Source organism: Nycticebus coucang, chromosome 5 (assembly GCF_027406575.1).
Source record: "Nycticebus coucang isolate mNycCou1 chromosome 5, mNycCou1.pri, whole genome shotgun sequence".
NCBI classification, from domain to species: Eukaryota; Metazoa; Chordata; class Mammalia; order Primates; family Lorisidae; genus Nycticebus; species Nycticebus coucang.
In genome coordinates this window covers 75748299-75768855 of record NC_069784.1, presented here as the reverse complement: position 1 = coordinate 75768855, position 20557 = coordinate 75748299, and the positions used below count along the sequence as shown (strand labels likewise).

Below are 20557 nucleotides of genomic sequence, written 5' to 3'. Positions count from 1 at the left end.
GTGCTTCACATTTATCTCATAATCTGAGGATTTTAAATAATTATGTCATGAAGCTGGCAGTATATCTGTTTAGTTGATCAGAAAAGTAGGGGAAAAGGGAATTGTCAAATTCTCAGTGCAGCGGCAGCCTTGACCAAATGGGAAGAATACTGACTCTTAATCACCAGTTGTTTTAAATTATAGGTTTTACTATGTAGGTGTGGTGAAACTCACTCACCAAGAGATGGTTGCCACTGAAAAAACAGTTTGTTACTCAGTTTTCAAGAAGTGGGGCCATGCCATGCTACTCAGGCCACATAAGAAAGCAAAAACTGGGCGGCGCCTGTGGCTCAAGGAGTAGGGTGCCAGTCCCATATGCTGGAGGTGGCAGGTTCAAACCCAGCCCCAGCCAAAAACCACACACACACACACACACACACAAAAGAAAGCAAAAACCTGGACAAGAGCCTTTATTTGGTTTGAGGGAAGGAAAGCATGTTTAGGATTGGCTAGTTGGAATAATTTCAGCAGGCTCTGGGATGTAAGGGCTGTCTCTGGTTATCTGGTACCTTGCCCTGGAGTGATTAGGACAGGTGGATAGTAGCCCAGAGACTAGAGCCCACTGAGAGAGATTGTAGGATATGGGCTCTGGATTGATTTGCATATGAAAGGTGTTAAGTTGTTGGAGAGACTGTCCCTCCAATGTTTTTTTTTCCTTTGTTTTTTTTTTTTAGAGACAGAGTCTCACTTTGTCGCCCTCTGTAGAGTGCCATGCGTCACAGCTCACAGCAACCTCCAGCTCTTGGGCTCAGGCGATTATCTTGCCTCAGCCTCCTGAGTAGCTGGGATTACAGGTGCCCGCCACAACACCCAGCTATTTTTTGTTGTTGCAGTTTGGCTGGGGCTGGGTTTGAACCCGCCACCCTCGGCATATGGGGCCAGCGCCCTACTCACTGAGCCACAGGCACCGCCCCTTCCCTCCAATGTTAACAATGCCCTGGGTGTCCAAGTGTTAGAATAAATACATGTTTAATACACTAGTAGTTAAAGAAATGGCTAGGCGGGAGAAGGAAGAAGTACCTCTTAGGGTAATCTCAGTTAAAGGTGCAGTTTTCCACATTCAAATTCTATCATAAATCCTCCCTAGATTGTCTCTTTCCAACTTTCCAAAATCTTGGTGTCTGTGTTCCCTCTTATTCTCTGTGCTTATTAAATATGTGCCTTTAAGAAAAATTCCTTGACTTCCATTTTAGTGGAGTTTCAGAAAGGAGTAGAGGCCCCCTTTCATCAGACATCCAATTTCTTTAACATTTTAAACATGGTGTGGGTGGCACCTGTATCTCAGTGGGTAGGGCACCTGCCACATACACCTAGGCTGCGAGTTCGAATCCAGCCTGGGCCAGCTAAACAACAATGACAACTGCAACAACAAATAGCCGGGTGTTGTGGCGGGCACCTGTAGTTCCAGCTACTTGGGAGACTGAGAGAAGAGAATTGCTTAAGCCCAAGAGTTTGAGGTTGCTGGGAGCTGTGACACCACGGCACTCTATCCAGGGTGACATAGTGGGACTCTGTCTCAAAAAAAAACAAAAGAAAACATGGTGTGATGCTTTTATATAGCTGTTTATTATATGGTGGATAATGTATAAAATAGAATTTTACAAATTCATTATATTTTGTACAGAAAGGAAAGCAGAAGGAGTTTATACTAATGCCAGGAAGCAATTGCTAATTTCTGCTGTCCCAGCTATCCTAATTCTGCATCTTAAAAGATTCCATCAGGTAAGTTTTTGTAGTAATGTCAGAATCATTTTCATCATGTGTTTGCAAGAGCCCTAAGTCCTACAGAATATTGTCAAGGATTAGATAGTAATTTATTAAGTTTTAAACATCATGCAGGATTTGTTATTACTATAGCTATAATAATCTTCAGGACTTTTCTAATTAAAATTATTCATGATGTGATTGCAAGAGGGACTTTGCCTAACAATTGGAATCAATGTAACCTGGCTTATTGTACCCTCAATGAATCCCCAACAATAAAAAAAAAAAAAATTATTCATGATATTTGAAGATTGAAGTGGTGTCTCTGTGCTTGTGTGTGTGCTAACAAAAAGTTTTATTAAGAACACTTATAAGCAGTAAAATGCACATGGCTTCCTGAGCTCTCAAGATCCCACAGAGAGAGGTGCTTGGACTGGGCAGAGTTATCTAGGTTTAAATGCAGAAAGGGCTCCAAGGCAAGCCCTATGGCTGTAGAACTCCACGGTGGGTGGCAACCTATGTACTAATGTTTCAGGTTTCTTCCCCAATTGTTTACAGTTTCAATCCAGTGCTTCATCTCAATGAGATATTTTTGCATTTAAAAAACATTTTCATATTTCTTTGTAAGAATAAGTGAAAATAGTAAAACTATTTTGAGGGAGTATGGATAGCACATATCCATACTATTGTCAATTTTTTTTTTTTTTTTTTTTTTTTTGAGACAGAGGCTCAAACCGTTGCCCTGGGTAGAGTGTTGTGCTGTCACAGCTCACAGCAACCTCAAACTCTTGGGCTTAAGCAATTCTCTTGCCTCAGCCTCCCAAGTAGCTGGGACTACAGGCACCTGCCACAAAGCCCAGCTATTTTTTTTTTTTTTGGCAGTTTTTGTTCGGAGCCAGGTTTGAACCCGCCACCTTTGGCATATGGGGCTGGCACCCTATGCCTTTGAGCCACAGGCACCGCCCCACTCAGCTATTTTTTGGTTGTAGTTGTCATTGTCATTGTTGTTTGGCAGGCCCGGACTGGATTCAAGCCCTCCAGCTCCTTTGTATGTGGCTGGCGCCCTCACTGCAGGTGCCAAACCTATTTTCAATTTTTTTAATCATGTAAAACACATGACTAGGAGAAAACTTAAATGAATATTTAGTCTGACCTCTGTGTAAAAGACTTTCTAAGTATAAAAACCATGAAGAAAATCTCAGAGTGAGAACTTTGATTACATATTCACAGTATTTTAGGTGGGCTACAAATGTGCAAGAGATTTTTGCTCTTTGTATTCACCCCTATCCAGAGAAAGATTAGATTATTTTTGTGATTTTTTTTTTTTTTTTCTATAGCCAAGGTTAAGAAACGCGGTGGTTAGCCGGGCGTTGTGGCGGGCGCCTGTGGTCCCAGCTACTCGGGAGGCTGAGGCAGGAGAATCGCCTAAGCCCAGGAGTTGGAGGTTGCTGTGAGCTGTGTGACACCACGGCACTCTACCAAGGGCAATAAAGTGAAACTCTGTCTCTACAAAAAAAGAAACGCGGTGGAACTGAAATGGCCATGGAGAGTGAAGGCAGATAAACCTTGTGTCATGTCAGAACTGTCATGAAAGGGGTGCATTGGAGTATTCTTTGTGAGAGGCTCATCCCATTGTAGCAGCTAATTTTGTAGTGTACCAGTTATTTTATATTTGGTACCAATATCCCTATTTAGGGATAACTTACAGAAAGAAATCATGCCCTTAAAGGGAAATATGTATGGGCACCTCAGTCCTTTTTATTTTTAAGCTAAATGTACAATGTCAACCAAGCCTCATTCTTATTCTCGGGGGGTTAGGAATTATAGTGAGCAGAGTCCCAAGCAATGACTGGGATGTTTCTTAAACATCCTAAAAGCCTTCTCTGTACTAACTTTAAAGCTGTATATCCAATTTCTGACAAATGATTTCTGGGAAAAAAATACATAAATAGAGCTGTATATTAGAAACATCCACGACATTAAAGGCAAATCTCAATTGTTGTTCTTTGTCATAAATATGCCAAATGATTAACATTATAATATGTAAAGTTTTTTTTTGTTTGTTTGTTTGTTTTTGTCATCATGTCTTATAGCAACTTCAAACTCTTGGGCTCAAGCAATTCTCTTGCCTCAGCCTCCCAAGTAGCTGGGACTACAGGTGCTTGCCACAACACCTGGCTATTTTAGAACCCGTTTGAGCCTGGCTCAGGCTGGTCTCGAACTCTTGACCTCAGGTGATCCACCCACCTCAGCCTCCCAGAGTGTGGGATTATAAGTATGAGCCACCATGCCCAGCCTATGTAAAGAGTTCTTAAAGATCAATAAGAATGTCACGACCCTAATAGTAAAACTTGTAAAGAGTATCAATTAGAAAAGGAAGCACTTGTGGTGGGCGTCTGTAGTCCCAGCTACTTGGAAGCCTGAGGCAAGAGAATCACTTACGCCCTAGAGTTTGAGATTGCTGTGAACTGTGATGCAATGGCACTCTACCCAGGGCAACATAGTGAGACTCTGTCTCAAAAAAAAAAGCACAAATTCCAGGGAAGTATGTGAGAGTCCATCTTTCCCAGCAAAAGAAATGCAAAATCACAGGGATATTCCTTTTTTAATTTGTCCAAATTAGCATAGTGTTGCCAAGAATGAAGTGGGATATTGGAAGAGCAGCATAAGTATAAATTAGCAACACTTTCTAGAAAGTAATTTGTAATAGGAATGTCAAGGACATTAATGTTTTAAATAAAATTTCTAAACAAAAGTAATCACTCTAACCTATTTCCTCTTCTAAGAACCCTTCATAAGGAAATAAAGATGTACACAAAAAATGTGTGTCCCATTTGTGGACCAGGCCAGATGTGGGGCCTAGCTTCAGGGTCCAGTGTGGTGGACATGAGATTTATATTTTAATAAGGAAAAAATTATATATCTACTAAAAGAAAAACTATATATGTGCAAATATAAGGTTAGGTGTCTTCTAAAATTATCTCTTAGAAAAATTTATATTAAAGGCTTTCACATAGTTTTTCTATTGTGGTATAATTACTCAATGGCAAAGTAATGATTTTGGAGAATACATTGGCCTGGAATGATCTGACAGGTCTAGTATATGTTTATAGAGGTCATTTGATGAAAAAGGAGGCAAAGATCGGCGGTGCCTGTGGCTCAAAGGAGTAGGGCACTGGCCCCATATACCAGAGGTGGCAGGTTCAAACCCAGCCCTGGCCAAAAACTGCAAAAAAAAAAAAAAAAAAAAACCTCTGGGCAGCGCCTGTGACTCAAAGGAGTAGGGCGCCGGCCCTATATGCTAGAGGTGGTGGGTTCAAACCCAGCCCCGGCCAAAAAAACTGCAGAAAAAAGAGGCAAAGAAATTGAATATAGATTAAGTAATTATTCCTGGAATGTGACCTCATAGTTTTATGTCATGTATGTTCAGCTTCATGAAAGATCATTTGAAAAATATCAGTCAGTAGGGTATATTTTTGCTGAGGAAAAAAACCTCTTTAAAGAAAGGTAACAGGGCCTGCACCTGTGGCTCAGTGAATAGGGCACCAGCCCCATATACTGAGGGTGAAGGGTTCAAACCCAGCCCCAGCCAAATTGCAACAAAAAAAATAGCTGGGCATTGTGGCAGGCGCCTGTAGTCCCAGCTACTTGGGAGGCTGAGGCAAGAGAATTCCCTAAGCCCGGGAGTTCCTGAAGGTTGCTGTGAGCTGTGACACCATTGCACTCTACTGAGGGCAATAAAGTGAGACTCTGTCTCTAAAAAATAAAAATAAAAAATAACATTGAAAGGCAACAAATGTATATAAAATCATGTGATTAGTATGCAAATGAAAAGACCAGTCACTGAGGTCTTGAACACTACATGAAATGCTGCATCTGTTAGTTTTGTATCCTTGTGATTCAGTTTTAAGTACTTTCTCGTTCTCACAGTCCATTTCTATTTATAGGTTTCCTACCTAATACCTTTGATAGTTTATTAGCTAGTTTTTATTACCATTACTTAATGCAAAGCATGTATTTTGAAAATTAAAAAACTAGGAAAAGGTAGAGCTCATTTAAGCATATGAAAGTACATTTTGATATGATGTATAACTTTTACTGTTATTGATGTTTTGAATGTTCAGGGGCTTTTTTTGTTGTGATGGATGAACATACAGAATTTTAGAACTGAAAAGGAATCTGATCCATTTCAAGCTCTTTTCTGCCTTGACCTAGATAAGTTGCTTAGAATCAAGTTAACTGTTAACCAGTCACTCAGGTGCCTACAAAGAATACTAAGCTTCGGCTCGGTACCTGTGGCTCAAGCAGCTGAGGCGCCAGCCACATACACCTGAGCTGGCAGATTCGAATTCAGCCCTGGCCCGCCAAACAACAATGATGGCTGCAACCAAAAAATAGCCGGGCCTTGTGGTGGGCTCCTGTAGCTCCAGCTACTTGGGAGGCAGAGGCAGGAAATCAATCAAGCCCAGGAGTCAGAGGTTGCTGTGAGCTGTGATGCCATGGCACTCTACCCCGGGTCACAGCTTGAGGCTCTGTCTCAAAAAAAAAAAAAAAAAAATACTAGGCTTCTGACTCTTTGGTTGGATATATTTTCATGATAGTATATGTGTCAGCTTTTATCACATCGAATTTTTCCATTAGTATGAAAAAGCCACAGTAAAAATAATTTTTGTTTGTGGTAAAAATTCCTGTATAAATGAGTAATTTTTGTGGTAACAATTTATGAAACCTAATTTTTAACTTAGTCATGATCAGTTTTGTACTATTCATTAGTTACTTTTTATACGTATGAAAAAACTTAGAATTTCTCTTTTGGTTTTAGATAACAGTGCTCTCAATTTAAGTTTGTTGTATTAAAAAATGTTTTTGTTTTGTTTTTTAGGCTGGCCTGAGTCTTCGTAAAGTAAACAGACATGTGGATTTTCCACTTACTCTTGACTTAGCACCATTCTGTTCTGCTACTTGTAAGGTATAGGACAGTAACACATTATTTGCAAGTCAAGTATCTTAAAGTATATTATGTATTTATTAGGCCATGGTTTGGGTTTTTTTAAATAAGCTTTTCTCTGAACGAATTTTTTAAACTCAAATTTTGTTAATAACCTTGGAACAGGCAGCGCCCATAGCTCAGTTGGCAGGGTGCCAGCCACATACACCTAGGGTGGCAGGTTCACACCTGACCCAGGCCTGCTAAAGAACAATGACAACTGCAACCAGAAAGTAGCTGGCCATTGTGGTAGGTGCCTATAGTCCCAGCTACTTGGGAGGATGAGGCAAGAGAATCGCTTAAGCCCAAGAGTTTGAGGTTGCTGTGAGCTGTAATGCCACGGGCACTCTACCCAGGGCAACAGCTTGCAACTCTGTCTCAAAAAAAAAAAGTACCCCTTGATTGCACTAATTTACACAGCTATGATTTAACAATAAAAAATAGGCCTCACCTGTGGCTCAGTGGGTAGGGCTCCAGCCCCATATACCAAGTGTGTGGCAGGTTCAAACCTGGCCCCGGCCAAACTGCAACAAAAAAATAGTGGGGAGTTATGGGCGCCTATAGTCCCAGCTACTCGGAAGGCTGAGGCAAGAGAATCACCTAAGCCCGAGAGCTGGAGCTCACTCTGAGCTGTGACACCATGGCACTCTACCAAGGGTGATAAAGTGAGACTCCGTCTCTTTTTAAAAAAAAAAAAAGAAAGAAAGAAAGAAAGCAGACTGGTTCATAATCCCTGTGTGGACATGTAGGAATTGTGTAGATGAAATCAATGACTTTGTCTTCATTGAGGGAAATGGTTACTGGGTAACTTGTTCTGTTCAACAGTTGAAGTCTACGTTTTGTGGTATGTAATAAAACACTTACTGAACTTAATATTTTCAGTACATTGACCAATCAAAACAGAAATCTTAAACGTAATTTTCTAGTGAATCCAATTTATATGCTATGAAATACTAGCACTGTCAGTTAACAGTAGTCCTAGAATTTGATAATGTCATAATGAAATTTAATAAGCTTTGTTAAATTTATGAGAACATTGTGTTTTTTTTAAAGTACCTACTATAGAGAATTTCCTACTCCAAAGTAAACAGAATGGTACAATGAACCTCTAGCACACAGCCCTAAAACCTCAGATCCTGTCCTGTCCACATACTCATCCACTTCCTCCTTTAATATGTTGAAACACTCATCAGGCATCATTTCATCCATAAATACTTCATGTATCTCTGGATTTAAGTGGGTTTTCTTTTTGTTTGTTTGTATAGAGATAGGGTCTCACTCTGTTGCCTAAGCTGTGGTGCAGTTGTGCAATCATAGCTCACTGCACCCTTCAATTCCTGGTCTCAAGAAAATCCTCTTTCCTCAGCCTCTTAAGTAGCTAGACCTACAGGCATACCACCACGCCCTGCTAATTTATTTTTCTTAGAGGCAGGGTCTTGCTTTATTGCCCTGGCTGGTCTCAAACTCCTGACCTCAAGCAGTCTTCCGGGGTTGGCCTCCCAAAGCACTGGAATTGAAGGCACGAGCCACCACATCTGACCTTTATCTCTAAAAGATAAGAATTACTCCTTTTTTTTTTTTTTTTTTTTAAACATAACCATAATGCCATTTAATCTCTCAGATCCTCTAGTGTTCATATTTCCATTTGTCTCATAAATGTAATGTTTAATTAGAATTCAAATAAGCACTAGATGTATTATTTTATGTAATTTTTTTCTTTGTTTTTTGAGAGACAGTCTCACTTTATCAGCCTTGGTAGAGTCCCATGGTGTCTTTTTATATTAATATTAAGTTTTTAATTTTCATTTCTAAAGACTGCCTCTAAAAATTGTGTAAAATATAATTACATAAAATATTTACATAGGTCCAAAGTCAGATGTATCAATTGTACTAAACAAGGTAAATTCGAAGTCTAGCTTTTATCTATGTCCATTCTACCTATTTCTTTGTGTTCCTTACAGACAGCCATTTAAAAAGTTTGTAATTTTTCATTTTTTTTTTTTGTAGAGACAGTTTCACTTTATTGCCCTCGGTAGAGTGCCATGGAGTCACACAGCTCACAGCAACCTCCAACTCCTGGACTTAGGCGATTCTCCTGCCTCAGCCTCCCGAGTAGCTGGGACTACAGGTGCCCGCCACAACGCCCGGCTATTTTTTTTGTTGCAGTTTGGCCAGGGCTGGGTTTGAACCCGCCACCCTCGGTATATGGGGCCGGCGCTCTGCTCACTGAGCCACAGGCGCTGCCCTGTAATTTTTCATTTTAAACAGACATGTCGATAGCACCCCTATTAAGTGATGGCAGCTTACACTACGAATCTTTTTTTTTTGTACACATTAACATTATATCCTGGAGATTATCTCATCACATTTAGAGATACTTTGCACACCATTTTTCAAGCACCATAATACTCTTGTGTGGATATATCATAGTTTATTCAACTAGTCTCTATCTTACGAACATTTAGGTTCTAGTCTTTTGATACTACAAATAAGTTATTAGTTGGGTACATGTCTTCCTATGTTTTGCTCATGTGCCTGTGAGAGATTCCTAGAAATGGGATTGACAGTCCATGAGTCATACATACATAACTTAGATAGGCTACATGAAGTATCCCTGCATAGGTGTTGACCCTTTGCCCACCGACATGTGCGAGTACTCTTCCCCATAATTTGGCCAACAGAAAATCTTGTCATGCTTTTGTAGTTTTGTCAGCCTAATAGGTGTGGAAAATTATCTCAGTATAGTTTTGCAATATATTTCTCTTATTTGAAGCAAGATATATATTTCTTTACAGTAATATTTCACTAATTATTACTAATCTGAATTTTTTGTTTGAAAGAATGCAAATGTGGGGGAGCAAGTTCTCTATGGTCTCTATGGTATAGTGGAACACGCTGGCTCCATGAGAGAAGGTCACTACACCGCTTATGTGAAAGTGAGAACACCCTCCAGGAAATTATTGGAACGTATCACTGGAAAGAAAAATGTACCTGGTAAGCTATTCAGAGTTTACTTCATTATTGAAAAATTCATTTTTAATTGATACATGATATACATAGTTGTATATCTTTATAGGGTACATATAATTTGATACAGGCATTCGTTGTGAATTAATCAAGGCAATTAAGGTATCCACCACCTCAGACATTTATCATTTCTTTGTGATAGGAACATTACAATTCTACATTTTGTTAAAGTATACCCTAACTTATTGTTGATTATGGTCACTTTGTGCTATCAAATATTGTTCATTCCTAACTCACTTTGTTGTGCTATCGAATATTGTTCATTCCTATTTTTTACCCCCATTAACCATTCTCACTTTATCCCCCTGTCCCCACTGCCCTTCCCAGCTTTAATATTTAGCTCCCATACAAATGAGAACATACCAGATTTGTTCTGTGTTTCACTTATTTGACATACTTAATGTTCTTTAGTTCCATCCATGTTGTTGCAAATGGCAGGATTTCATTCTGCTATATAACATTCCACTGTGTTGGATGTACCACAATTTCTTTATTCATTCATCTGCTGATGGACACTTGTGTTGTGATTCCAAATCTTGGCTATTGTGAATAGTGCTGCAACAAACATGGCAGGGCTGATATGGTGGAATTGGTAGGCAGTGGAATTGGTCAGGCATGTAGTAGTTGTATTTTCAGTTTTCTGAGGAATTTCCACACTGTTCTCATGGAGTTTGGAGTAATTTACATTCTCAACAGGGATTCCCCTTTTTCTACATCCTCAGCAGTGTTCACTGTTGCCTGTCTTTTTCATAAAAGCCATTTTAACTGGGGTGAGATGATCTCTCATTATAATTTTGATTAGCTTTTTTTTTTTTTGAGACAGGGTCTCACTTTGTCACCCTCGATGGAGTGCTGTGGCATCATAGCTCACAGCAGCCTCAAATCCTCTTGCTTTGGTTTTTATTTTTAGCAGAGACTGGGTCTCACTCTTGCTCAGGCTGATCTCTAACTACTGAGCACAAGCAATCCACCCTCTGCATCCCAGAGTGCTGGGATTATATAGGCCAAAGCCACCACACCTAGCCTGATTTGTATTTTTCTGATGACTAATGAGCATTTTTTTCAATACCTGTTGGTCACTTTCTTTTCTTTTGAAAAATGTCAATTCAGATCCTTTACCTATTTTTAAAACAGATTATTTCTTCCTATTAGGTGGATAGTTTGTAAATATTTTCTCCTATTTCCTTTGTTTCCTCTGTTGTACGGAAGCGTCCTTAGCTTGATATGATCCCGTTTGTCCAGTTTGGCTTTTGTTGCCTGTACTTCAGGGGTATTACTCAATAAATCATTGCCCAGGCTAATATCCTGAAGCATTTCTCCAGTGTTATCTTTTGGTAGCTTGTACTTTCAGATCTTAGATTAAAGTCTTTAATTCATTTTATTTTGATTTTTGTATATGGTGAGAGATAAGGGTCCAGTTTCATTCTTCATGGATTTCCAGTTTTCCAAGTACCATTTATTAAAGAGTCTGTTTTCCTACCGTGTTTTTTGGCACCTTTGTCAAAGACAAGTTCATTACAGATGTGTATATTTCTGGGTTGTCTGTTCTGTTCCATTGGTATGTTTCTTATGTGGCCTTACAGAGTGCTAAGATTATAGGCATGAGCACTGTGCCGTGCCACCCTGATTGATTTCATTATGCTGAACCATCCTGGCATCCTTGAAGTGAATCCCACTTGATTGTGATGAGCAGCCTTTTTAATGTATTGTTAAATTCAGTTTGCTAGTATTTTGTTGAATATTTTTTGCATCTGTGTTCCTCAGAGATTGGGTATAGTTTTCTTTTTTTGGTTGTTTCTAAATTTATTTCATTATTAAAAATGAATGAATTCTTCCTTTTTAGGAAGAGATAAGTTAGTTTACAGATACCTGAGTATATTCATGTGAAGTGAGAATTATGAGACTGTTTAGAGCTTCTCAAATATCATGATACCCTATCCTTCTAGGTGATATCAAGTGATACACAATTTTTCAAGGTACTGAGTCTTCATGTATTGCAGTGGACTTGTGTTTTATTTAATGATGCCAAAATATTTTGAAGATATACCTGGTTCTTAGAATGCAGCTGGAGTTGAAAATTTGCTGGTTTTATTTATGGGTCATTTAACTTTGCTTTTTTCTTTCTTTTAGTGAAAATTACTCTTTTCCCTGGGCAATTAAGTACTTACAAGGCTAATATTTCACTAAATTCTTAAAGTGTTACTATCTAGAGACAATTATTTATAATAGTAAAACATTTAAAGAATTATTTTGGAAAATGCTTAATCCAAAGAGGAAACAGACTCCTGCAGTAAGATTTAGCATTGGATAAATATAGTGGGTAGTAAATCACAATTTATGCTTTAGAGTAAGAACATCAAACATACTTATTATAAAATTGTACTTTTTGTTTTGCTAGGTTTTAAAGAACCCGATAGTGAATCCGTAGACCACTGGGTCCATGTTAGTGACTCCTCCGTGCAAGTGGTTCCAGAATCAAGAGCGCTCGGTGCACAAGCTTACCTTCTTTTTTATGAAAGAATATTATGATTATTAGTGGAAGTGATTATTTAGGTCATTTATTTGAATGCTGCAGTGATGACCATAATCTATGTACATATAATGTGCCTTTGTCCTCTCCTCTCTTCTGTAGGAATAGCAGGTCCTTCAAATGCTTCTGAACTTTTTCACCATTTAGGTGGACCCTTTTAAAGTAAATATACTCAAAGCTTTCAAATCTACATTCTTAAATGTAAAAACAGTTTTTCAAAATATTTGTCCTAGGGAGACAAAAAAATCCCCAGGATTTATAAGAGGAAACCCTTTTATGATGTGGTCCATTATTAATAAGCATTCAGAAACAGTGCTGGCTAAATGAAATTCCTTAAGGCGGTGTTTCCTAAATGTAATACCACTTTCCTAATGTCATAGTCTGCACTCCTAAAGTGTCATAGTTACTTTATTTTAACATTTTTAGCCTTAATTTTTTAACCTTAGCCTTGTTTTCAGCAATAATATTCCATGTTTTATGTGCTTTTAAAACATATAGCTATTAAAGATTGTTCATCCATGTCCTACATTTAAAATCATCTCAGGGCTATTGATGGTATTTGTGTACCACTGTTTGGGGAACATTACTATAACACATTTCACAAAGCAACACCTAATATGGCATAGTGACCTTGTCAAGTTTTGTGTGATTCAGTTATATAAAAAGGTATCACTGCAATTTCAGTACTGTGGGTTTACAAATAATATTTTATTGATTTGAGGCTCTGAGAACTAGAAATATATTGAGACGTTCCTTTGCAGCCTGTTATGGTAGAGTTAAGGATGAGTTGCAAGTGATTGTCCAATGTCAAAATATAGATAATTATAACATGTAGAATTGGTAATTAGAAGTTGATAATCTGTATAGAATCACAAGATACCTTTATATATAAAATTGCCAACATACTTGTAAGTGATAGAAGATTATATTACTTGGAAAATTTTTTACTTTTGTATTTTAGTAAATATTAAACAGGATTTGGCGGGTTTAAGACTTTTGTCTTTAACAGACATCCTTGCCGGACGCAGTGGCATGTGCGGCACTTGTAGCACCTGTTGTCCCAGCCACTCGGGAGGCTGAGACAGGAGGACGGCTTGAGTCCAGGAGTTCTGGGCTGTAGTGCGCTATGCTGATCGAGTGTCCCCACTAAATCCAGCATCAATATGGTGAACTCCCGGGCGTGGGGGGACCACCAGGTTGACTAAGGAGGGATGAACCAGCCCAGGTCAGAAACGGAACAGGTCAAAACTCCCGTGCTAATCAGTAGTGGGATGGTGCCTGTGAATAGCCACTGCACTTCAGCCTGGGCAACATAATGAGACCCCGTCTCTTAAAAACAAACAAAAAGAAACAAATATCCTTAATAAGTTTGGATTTAGCTTTTATTTCAATGGGTCATAAAGCTGACATTTCTCACTTTCTTTTAAAATAACAGCAATGATAGTTTTTCATATTCCAGAATATAAATTATTAGGCAGTATTAAGGTGTCAAAACTTTGCATGAAAAATATTACTATTTTCTTTTTGAAATATGCATTTTAATTTATTTTTAAGAATATATTTATATTTTTAAAACAGGACATGTATATGTGTAACTTAACAGCATGGCTGACATAGACCAAGTCTACACTGGTAAGCTTTCAAGAACCATTTAATATGTTGTCAGTAGTATCAGCGCAGGCAGAAGTAAGAATAAATAGTGGCGCTTTGGGAAGAATGGTAGTGTTTGATGCTTCTCCTTTACCTGTCCTTGTAGATGCTATATGGCAGGAACACCCTGTAGTGACATGTACATAGTTCCAGGTCTCCACGACGGAAATGGCCCAACCCGTTCAAACGGCCTCCCAACTTGGCTGGCAACTGCAGGCATAGGACTCAGGCATAGTGGGCCCAGAGATGGGGACTGGCCCAGAGGCAAACTGTAAAGAAACAGGGCACTGCTCTATCAAACAGAATTGTACACACTTTAACAAAGGAGCTCCCAGCCTCCCTGTTGCCAGGCACCACCTACTGCCGAAGAGGTGTGTTGGGTGCCACTGCCCGCTGCTTGCTGGGCACTTGGGAGCTCTGAAGCAGAGCCTCTTAGCTTCACTGTCTCCGATCAGTCATCTCCCTTTTTCATGCACTCCACGAATTTCTGCCCTCTCGCCACAGATACCTTTGAATGTTCTTGTTCCCACATCTCAATTTGTGCCTTAGGGAGTGTATTCTGGAGTTTGGCTCTTTGCTTTTTTTCTTCTAGATTTCCTCTCCGATCTGTAAATTGGATCTGAAGGTTCTCTCTCAAACTCTTAAGAAAAACCTCCAGTTTTCTTCCCGCATCTGAGCACCCTCAAAGAGTCCATTATGAGTTTCATAGTTTCTTAGTCACACAACCTCAGCATCATGGAGCTTGAGTAGGTTTTTTGTTTTTTGGTTTTTTTGTTTTTTGCTGTTTTTGGCCGGGATTGGGTTTGAACCCACCACCTCCGGCATGTGGGGCCCGCACCCTCTCCTTTGAGCCACAGGTGCCACCCACTTGAGCAGATCTTATGTGTAGTCCTCAGCGTAGAAGAAGCAAAAACTCGTCTCTGCTCGTGGCTATAAAAGCACGGGTCCCAGCACTCAGCCAGCTCCACTGGTATTACCTCAATCATTTTCCTCATGTTTTGTATTTTCAGTTCTTTTTTTTTTTTTGCAGTTTTTTGGCCGGGGCTGGGCTTGAACCCGCCACCTCTGGCATAATGGGGCTGGCGCCCTACACCTTTGAGCCACAGGCACCACCCTCAATGTATTTTCAGTTCTTCTAACCGATCCACTTGTAATTACAGTGACTTCCTGACCTGGACCTTTGACCTAGTCATAACCACGGCCACGGCTTCTTTTCTGGTATTTGAAACCTGTCCCAGAGCTCTTGGCTTTTGGCATGGAGTCTTTCACATGCTACTTCATTTTGTGATTTTTCCATTTTCAGCTGCTGCAGCAACTTTTGTAGTGATGCGGCATTCTTCAAAGATGAACGGAAGGTCTTCATCTTCACACCTCACAGCATTTTCAGAGCTTGTATTGGGGCTGTGATCTTGTTCTGTTCACTGCATAATGTCTTCATGTTGACAAATGCCAGGTGCTGAGATGCCTTGTGTTTCTCTCAATGCTGCTATGAGCTGCGTTACATTGTCTGAGCTGCTTTAAGTCTTCTAACCTGGGAACTGAGGCACTGTCGGTATCATAGTGGGGGCATATAAAGAATTTCAGAGTTCTCGATCTTGTTTCTGAAGGAGCTTCAACTCCTGCTTTCTTCCACTTCTGTTTTCATGTCCATTCCACTTGGGTGTGCAAATCTTCTAGTCACAGGGTAGTTTTCTGTCGTCCTCCTCATGATGAATGCTCTAAGCAGCCCAGGATTGAGGCTGCTGACCTGGTCTATGGGGCCCAAGTATAGCAGCCACCTGCAAATATCCATGGTCTCGCTCTGAACAGCTACTCCTGAAAAATATTACTATTATTTAGCTTAAGTCTTAACAAATATTGGCTACTTCAGTGTCTAAATGCACCGGGCACGGTTGCTCACGCCCATAATCCTAGCACTCTGGGAGGCCAGCGTGTCCGGCCTGAAGTCAGACAGGATTGTCGGAGGTCACGGGTGTGAGAGCAGCCTGAGCAAGACCCTGTCTGTAAAAATAACTGGGCACTGTGGCAGGCGCCTCTAGTCCCAGCTACTCAAGAGGCTGAGACAAGAGAATCAAACGCTTGAGCCCAAGAATTTGAGGTTGCTGTGAGCTATGACACCGAGCACTCTGTCTCAAAAGAAAAAAAAAAAATCGCATAGTTTGAGTATCCTGATCATTAGTGCCAATGAATGATACTACTATAGGCAAGGGCCAGGCAAGTGTCTATCCCAGTTCATTCTCTAGGAAGTAAAAGTAAAAGCTGTAGATAATATGTGGAAATGTGAGACCAACATCGACTCTTGAACATGTGTTAACATTATTAAGGTTACCTGTGCTCACTTTGATGTCTTAGTGAATAGAATTTGATTGCTGTTAAAGATGGTAATAATATACAGGGCACAGAGCTTAAAAATGTCATTGCATAAATTCTGTTTGTAAGCCGTTAATTTCAATAGTGTTCTTGATCTTTCAACAGTAAAACAATGGAGAAGTAGCTTTATAAACTAGTATCCAAGGACAGGTTGTATCTTGTGAAAGGTAGTTTATAGTATTTTGTTTCATTATGATTAATATTGAAGATTTCACTACCTGAACAGTGACATTTTTGAAAAATATTTATTTATTCAAGTTAGCCATCTTAGTAATAGCATTTTCCACCCCATTTTTCCTCAGACAAATGTAAATATTAGGTCACCTCAGTTTTCTCATAGAAAAGACACTATTAGGTATATACTTTTCATTGGATGATCACCGGTTTCTTATTTCAGAGATAGATATATGGAAAGATACCTACATAGACCTCCTTTGCTGACTACTTTTAACATATTTTAAAATGGAAAAACCTATAGAGTTTAGACATTATTCCAGAAGTTTCATGCAAATACGATACTTTTGCTTTTGTTTCATTAGTGTTACATGAGCAAATTCTGAAATCTATTTTTTTTATGGCCTAGAGTTTATGAATGCTTTTTCCTTATCTTCTGAAAGACAAAAAATTTAATTTTGATACCTAAGAATTTCCAAAAGATAGCTTTTATAGTAGAGAGCACGGGTTAAACATCATAGTTCACTGCAATCTCAAACTGTTGGGTTCAAGTGATCCTACTGCATAGGACTTCACCACCACACTCAGCTAATTCTGTTTTTTAGAGAGACCAAGGTCTTGCTGTGTTGCTCAGGCTATCCTTGAACTCCTGGCCTCAAGTGATCCTCCCACCTTGATAAATCTTTTTATTTTGAATATTCCCAAAGCACATTTGCAGGGATATTGTGAGGCTACTGTAATAAGTTTCCACATCACCTCAGAAAACAGTGCAAATAAGAATGTTTACATGTCATCAAACTACCATAGTGTTTAAACAGGTGAATTTAAAATGGAAGTGTCAATGGCTTTATTCTAAACTAGTATACAGGGTATGTCCAACCCCAGTTGTCCCTGTTTTTTTTTAATATATAAAATGATAAAATGTGCCAATTATGTGAATATTTTTGTGATAAAATGTATATACTTTGTCATTTAATGTTTTTAAAAATTGCAAAGACCACCTTTTTAGGTGGCCAAGGGGAATGATCGTTATCAATTCAAAGAGTAGTCGGCACCTGTTCTTATTTTAAATGTACCAACAGGGCTGTTTTACTATATTTAATAGCTTTTAGCTTGCATGTGTGATGTTGATAATGATTTTATGCAATAGCTAATCAAAATTTTCTGAAGATTAAGCTGTGAAATGTATCAACCTTCACCTAATTTTTGTAGCATAAAATAAGATCCTGCCTACTTTAAAAACTTCATATTTGTAAGTTATTTTTCTGCATGATATCTGATCAAATAAGCTTGAACAAATATGTGCAATAAAATTGAGCCTTTAGTATCCTGTACATTAAGAATTTTTAGATATTTAACATGTTTTTGTTTATGTAGAAATCAATTCAAATTTGTGTAAAAGATGACTATTTTCAATTTTGAGTAATTCTTTTCTTTTTTGCAATGCTTTTAGAAAGTAGCTATGTAATTTATTGAGCATTATTTTGATGTTACTGTATAAACATGCATAATAAATATTTTATGTTACAGATTGGTCCTGGAGTTTTTGTAATGCATGTTGACAACGTTTTCTCTGCATTTATGTCTCAGTTCACTCAGGCTGCTATCACAAAGTACCACAAAGTAGTTTGCTTTTTTTTTTTTTTTTTTTGTAGAGACAGTCTCACTTTTCGTCCTCAGAGTGCCATGGTGTCACACACCTCACAGCAATCTCCAACTCCTGGGCTTAGGCAATTCTCATAATTCTTTTCTTTTTCTTCTTTTTTTTTTTTTTTTTTTGAGACAGAGCCTCAAGCTGTCACCCTGGGTAGAGTGCCGTAGCATCACAGGTCACAGCAAGCTCCAACTCCTGGGGTTAAGCAATTCTCCTGCCTCTGCCTCCCAAATAGCTGGGACTACAGGCACCTGCCACAATGCCCAGCTATTTTTTGGTCGCAGCTGGCATTGTGGTTTGGCGGGCCCCAGGCTGGATTCGAACCCGCCAGCTCAGGTGTATGTGGCTGGTGCCTTAGCTGCTTGAGCCACAGGTGCAGAGCCAGACCATTTTTATTTTTTTTTATTTTTTTGCAGTTTTGGCTGGGGCGGGGCTTGAACCCACCATCACTGGTATGTGGGGCTGGCGCCCTACTCCTTGAGCCGTAGGTGCCGCCTTTTTTTTGGCAGTTTTTTACCCGCCCCCCTCTGGTATATGGGGCTGGCACCCCTTTTGAGCCACAGGTGCCGCCCTATGGACCATTTTATGTATTCATTGAACACCTATGTGTAGGCAGTAGGGATATAGCAGTGAATGAGACAGAGATCTAAAGAAATGAGGAAATAGACATTCTAAGAATGTAAGGAATAAGGGAAAGATACATCAAATGGCAATGATACAGAGAAAAATCAGTATTACCTATGAAACCATATGGAAATTAAGATCCAGGAGATGGTTGCCCTAGGGATAAAAAGGTGGCATGATATTAGTCTCAATAGTCCCAAAGAGAAAGGTAAGTGTTGAGGAAAGAGTAGCGTTTTAATTCTGGAGCCCTGTCTTCTGGGAATCTAGAGGCTAGAAAGGGAAGTCTTGACATTTGTATTTCTGGGAAAATGCGTCCCAATTTTTTATGTGATTTCAGAGGTTCATGGACTCCCCTGAAGCCATTTTCATATATATTGTTGCAGGCTGTTGACAGCGTACCAAGCTAAAGCAGCATTCACTGTGGATACTAGTGATCCACTGAGACTAGTGATCCACTGAAGAAATATACAGTTAGAAGCGACAAGAAAGATGAGACATAGAAGTCAAATTAAAAGTGGGAGCTCAGGGGTCCATTGCCTGTTGTGGGATTCCGGCAATGGCCCAGAGGGCTTGCTGCACTCTGATTTTATTGAAGTCTGTTTGCCCAGAGGGTAAGATGAGGGAGGGAACAAAGATGTTAGCAGTTTCTCGGATTGATCATATCAGCTCCTAGTGGTGTTATACCTTAAGGCCATACCTTAAGGGTGGCCTTCAGAAATCTGAAATCTGAGCCTTGTATTGGGGGAGCCTCCTGCTGGAGAACACACACACACACACAGATTTCTAGGGAGGTGTTAAGCTCCACTAGTTCTTTATGGAGTAAAATGCCACCAGTGTTAATCTCCTCTAAGGGGTTTGTGGGAGGGAGGCATTTTCCTCCCATCAGCACCACAGAGGATTTGCCTCTGCAATAAGGGATTTAAGCTCTTCTGCCCATATCTCAGCTCGAGCTACTCCCTTGGTCTCTGTCCCAGGCAAATGCAAATCTCCACAATGGGTAACTGCTTTGCCTATTTAATGGGCAGAAAATGACCTAGAAGATGTATCTTTTCCTAGGACATTGTTATAGCCTCTTCTGTGACCATTATTCTCCTCAGAGTGCTCACGGACCCAACAGGGTGTCTATAGTCTGTATCCCCATCAGGCTAGAATTTCAGAAAAGGCAAGAAGCTTGCTATGAATGGCTAGCTTAAATGTAAACTAGCTTACTTTTCTTTATTCTGACTCACTCAGCTTACTTTTTAGTTTTTCTTTTTCTGGGGGTGCTTTCCTTTGCTAAGAACAGGGTCTTCAGTCCCCATTCTCCCAGCACATATTTTAAATTATATCCAAGCAGGGCGGCGCCTGTGGCTCAACGGGTAGGGCGCCGGTCCCATATGCCGGAGGTGGCGGGTTCAAGCCCAGCCCCGGCCAAAAAAAAAAAAATAAATTATATCCAAGCAGAAATGTCCAAAATGTTTGCATTCCAAGATGTATTAGGATAGGCTGAGTTGGGCGGCTCAGTGGGTAGGGCGTTGGCCCCACATACCGAGGGTGGGGGTTCAAGCCCAGCCCTGGCAAAACTGCAAGGAAAAATGGCTGGGTGTTGTGGCAGGCACCTGTGGTCTGGCTGCTTGGGGGGCTGAGGCAGGAGAATCACCTAGGCCCAGGAGTTGGAGGTTGCTGTGGGCTGTGATGCCACATCACTCTACTGAGGGCAATGGGGTAAGACTCTGTCTCTAAAAAAAAAAAAAGGAGAGGCTGAGTTATGCTGCAGTAACAACTCAAAATCCCAGTGGCTCAACACATTATTTCTTGT

The 20557-nt window shown here is 39.8% G+C and overlaps 1 protein-coding gene across 6 annotated transcripts in view; it reads left to right on the top strand.

Moving 5' to 3' along the window:
- The window catches only part of USP45 (ubiquitin specific peptidase 45), a 79223-nt gene extending 61196 nt beyond the window's left edge, over positions 1-18027 (top strand). For all 6 annotated transcript variants that reach the window (XM_053592326.1, XM_053592327.1, XM_053592329.1 and 3 more), the window contains 4 exons: positions 1664-1761; positions 6626-6712; positions 9571-9724; positions 12156-18027. In XM_053592326.1, the coding sequence (XP_053448301.1) occupies positions 1664-1761; positions 6626-6712; positions 9571-9724; positions 12156-12286 (470 nt within the window). In that variant the 3' untranslated portion in view covers positions 12287-18027. The remainder of the gene's footprint in view (positions 1-1663; positions 1762-6625; positions 6713-9570; positions 9725-12155) is intronic.
- Positions 18028-20557: the final 2530 nt, after the last annotated feature.